A 3,805-nucleotide genomic window follows, 5' to 3' on the forward strand; every position below is an offset into this window, starting at 1 on the left:
TACGTAACGTCCTCTGTAATGCTTTGTTACCGTGGCCAAATGGCCGAATGAGGAGGGTGGTGAGCAGAATGAGGAGGGGGCTGCCCCAGGACCCTCCCTAGATTTCTCCCTAATTTCCAAAAGATGCCTGTTCAATCCCGATGGCCGTGCCTTAGGACCTAGATGCAGCTGCAGGTACTGTGGCAAAGTCCAGGATTAGGAACGGCTGGAGTTAGTTGCTGTTTGTTTGGAGCCCTTCCAACGCTGGCAGAAGGTGGGAGGGTGAGGGATACAGATCTCCATCTGGGCGGGAGGAACCCTCCTATCAGCTTTGAGGGAGAGAAGCAGTGGGTGCACGTGATTGCCTCTTCATGTTTGCATCCATGTGCCTCGGCACGAGCCGGGCACACTCATGCGCTCGTGCTTGCCTGCAGCTCTCGTTGCTCCTGTCTTGGGCCCTTGTGTTTGCAGCTGGCTCCAGGCTTAACCCTGTCCGCCTCCGCAGTTTAGCATGGAGGCATACGCTCTCCAGCCAGCCCCTTCTCCAGTCAAAGCGTTGCCTGTTCCCTGCTTGTGTGATGGCTCTTCAGAGATGCCCCTTCCCTCCACCTCTGACAGAGTTCCTCTTCCACAGGCCGAAGCATGAGAAGCTGTGACGATGCTGGACACTGAGCTTCACCATCTCACGTCAGGGATGGCTGCCGTGGGTCTCTCCTTCGCCTGGAGTCTGCTCCTGCCTTTGTTACTTCAGGCTTTCGCTCTCCCCACTTTGGACAGCCCTGCCTGGAACGCTTCTTTGAGTTCCGCCCCGGAGCTGCCTTCACTGAACGCTCCTGCTCTCCCACCAGCTGTGCCCCATTCGGATCCCAATGCCCTTGAGGTCTCCAGCGGTGATGGGGTGCAGAGAGCCGACAGCTGGGGAGGTGCCAGCCCCACTGCCCGTCCTGGCCCCTCCAATCTCACGTTGCCCTTTGACTTCCTGACAGCGACGAGTTCTGACTCAGTGGTGGCGCCTACAAATGCTTTGGGAAGAAGGCTGGTGCCCCAAGGAGGTGACTCCTCTTTGCCAACAGCAGGCCCTTCCAGGGTTCAAAAAGCACCTGATGATATTGGCCACCTAACTGTGGAACCAAGACTAGGGGGAAATGGGAGCTCTCTCCCTTTGCCTGGCATCAAGACGGCAAGCATAGTGAGCCCTGGTGTGGCCTCATCCCCAGCCTCTTCCAGGGAACTTGCCTTCAACTTGACAGCCTCCAGGGAGGACACCACACATAGCCACCTCCAAGCAGTATTCAAAGACATCTCCATGGCAACAACCTTAAGCCCCAGGCCTACAGTGTCTACCATCCCCTTGGTGACATTACCTCCCCCTGTACCCTACATAAAATGGATGGCAACGGAGGGCACCGATCCTAGGGCCGATGATTCCACAGGGCAGGAACTGCTCGGCAGGAATCAAACCACAGTAAAATACCTGGCCTCGTACAGGAGCACACAGGTCTATGGTGGCCCTCAAGGCAGGGAAGACCTCTCTACCACTCCTTTTATACCCACACCGGCAACTGGGTACACCCAGAGTCCATTAGGGCCGCAAAAGGGCACTGTGTACACAGCTCCCACTTCCCAGACACCACAGTTAACCAGTATGGCTGTCCCACCGGATAGGAAGGGCCCAGAAGGCTCCCGTCACTCGGCCCCAGAGGATCTTTTCCTCAGCCCTTCAGCCTCTCCACTACCAGAAGGCACGACAGGGACCCAGGGGCCAGTTGTCCATGAAAGAGTTACCCACTGGGGCCTGATAGTCGATACCACTCAGCAGCCAGGAACTCGGAGGACGGCAGGGACAGAACGGACTCACTCCCATGACAGCTCCACAAAGTCGGCTTTTCCCAGCTTTGCCACCCCAGGTAGGTGTAGGGAGTGTTTCTGTGTTCAGCACTCAATTAGGGTGGAACTATATGTTGCTCTGTGATTCTTTGAAGAGATGCTTTTATAAACTGCAGCTACAGAGGCTGAAGTTTGAAGGGGTGGAGGGTTGGCTCAAGGGAGGAGGGGCCTCTCTGAACTTTTCCCAGGTGTCATATTTCTCCCCATTGGAAATAGCCCCCAACAAATTGTGTGTACCCCCACCAGTGTTCCCCCTAAGCTGAGTTAGTGTGAGCTAGCTCACAGGTTTTTAGCCTCCGGCTCACAGATTCTTGTCTTAGCTCAGGAAGGATGGCTCCAGAGCAAACTCATCTATGCAGTAGCCAAATCACTCGCTCACAACTTTAATGGCTGGCTCAGCAGTTGGTTCCCTTCCTCGACCGCAATGACTTGGCCACAGTGATCCACGCGACGGTCACCTCGAGGTTAGACTACTGTAACGCTCTCTACATGGGGATGCCTCTGTCGCAAATCCAGAAGCTGCAGCTGGTGCAGAATGCTGCGGCCAGGCTGTTGATGGGTCTCCCTAGCCGGGACCACATCCGGCCTGTTGTGAAAGTGCTGCACTGGTTGCCGATAGCGTACCGGATTCGCTTCAAAGTGCTGGTTCTTACCTTTAAAGCCCTATATGGCCGGGGTCCAACATACCTGTGGGACCGCCTTTCCCCACATGTTCCCCTGCGAGCACTACGGTTGGGGACGCAACGTCTCCTGACGATTCCAGGCCCCAAGGAGGCCAGGCTGGCCGCTACCAGGGCCAGAGCTTTTTCGGTGGCGGCTCCTTCCTGGTGGAACGAGCTCCCAGAGGAGATCCGGGCCCTGTGGGACCTGGTGCAGTTCCGCAGGGCCTGTAAGACGGAGCTCTTCCGCCAGGCTTTTGGGTAGGAGCCGCCACTATCGTACCATAATTATTAACTGGCCCTGGGAAGAGAGAACGACAGTGCCACATGCAGGGGTCATTTCGTAGAAAAAGAGGTGCAGGAGCTCATTAGCATAACTCATTAGCATAACTCATTGGCATATGCCACACCCCCTGACATCACCGGAAGTGTGCTAGCTATTGGGGGGGGCATGCAGATCTGTCCTCGCAGAGGAGGTAGAGCTTGTACCTGAATAAAACTTGGCCTTAAAGGTTCCACTGGACTGTTTTGGACCGGGGGGCTGGGGGGGGGCTCTGCAACTTATCTGGCTGCTTCTTGCTCTGACTGAGGGCTGCTGGGAACAGGGGGCAGGGCTTGTTGCATGTGCTCGCCCCCTGGGCTCTTTACTGCCGGAGCTCCGCTCCTGTGCACTCCTGCAGAATTTTGTAATAATGGTTTTTATGGTTTTAACTGTTTTTATGTGTTGGCGTATGCCTATTTGTGAGCCGCCCTGAGCCCGCATTGTGGGGAGGGAGGGCTATAAATTGAAATTATAAATAAATTAATATAAATAAATAATGCCAGTAGCTCACAAAGTACTATTTTTGCTCACAAGACTCCACGGCTTAGAGGGAGCATTGAGTCCCCCACTGAAGAAAAAGAAATGGGTTACCTGTAAGGCTTCCCCAGCAGGGATAAAAGCTTCTCATTGGGAACAATTTTGGGCCTGAGGGAAAAGGGTTAAGAAAGCCCTTTTTCCTTTGTACCCTCTAAATTGCCATCTTGGTAAGCTGCATTTTATAAACACAAAAACATTCCTCTAAAGACTCAGGGAACATTATGGAACACGTCATGCTGTCCTAAAGGCTGCTCCCCCCCCCCTACTTTCTAGCAGAACAGATAGCTTTGTCTTACGGTCTCCCTGAGGCGGAGGCAGGGGACGTGGGAGTAATTGATAGGGTAGAGGGCCAAGTTTTGGATGAAGATCAGGTGCAGGGAGCAGGAGAGGGGAGCTTATAAAATGGAAGGTGTGTGATGCG

The 3,805-nt window shown here is 54.4% G+C and overlaps 1 protein-coding gene across 1 annotated transcript in view; it reads left to right on the forward strand.

The window, feature by feature from the left end:
• The first annotated feature begins 1,080 nt into the window (after positions 1 to 1,080).
• Positions 1,081 to 3,805, forward strand: part of PRRT3 (proline-rich transmembrane protein 3) — a 14,719-nt gene continuing 11,994 nt past the window's right edge. The window contains exon 1 of the mRNA XM_015421541.1: positions 1,081 to 1,886. Within this exon, the coding sequence (XP_015277027.1) occupies positions 1,286 to 1,886 (601 nt within the window). The 5' untranslated portion in view covers positions 1,081 to 1,285. The remainder of the gene's footprint in view (positions 1,887 to 3,805) is intronic.

This window comes from Gekko japonicus, unplaced genomic scaffold, assembly GCF_001447785.1.
Source record: "Gekko japonicus isolate JY-2015 unplaced genomic scaffold, Gekko_japonicus_V1.1 scaffold1237, whole genome shotgun sequence".
Classification (NCBI taxonomy): domain Eukaryota; kingdom Metazoa; phylum Chordata; class Lepidosauria; order Squamata; family Gekkonidae; genus Gekko; species Gekko japonicus.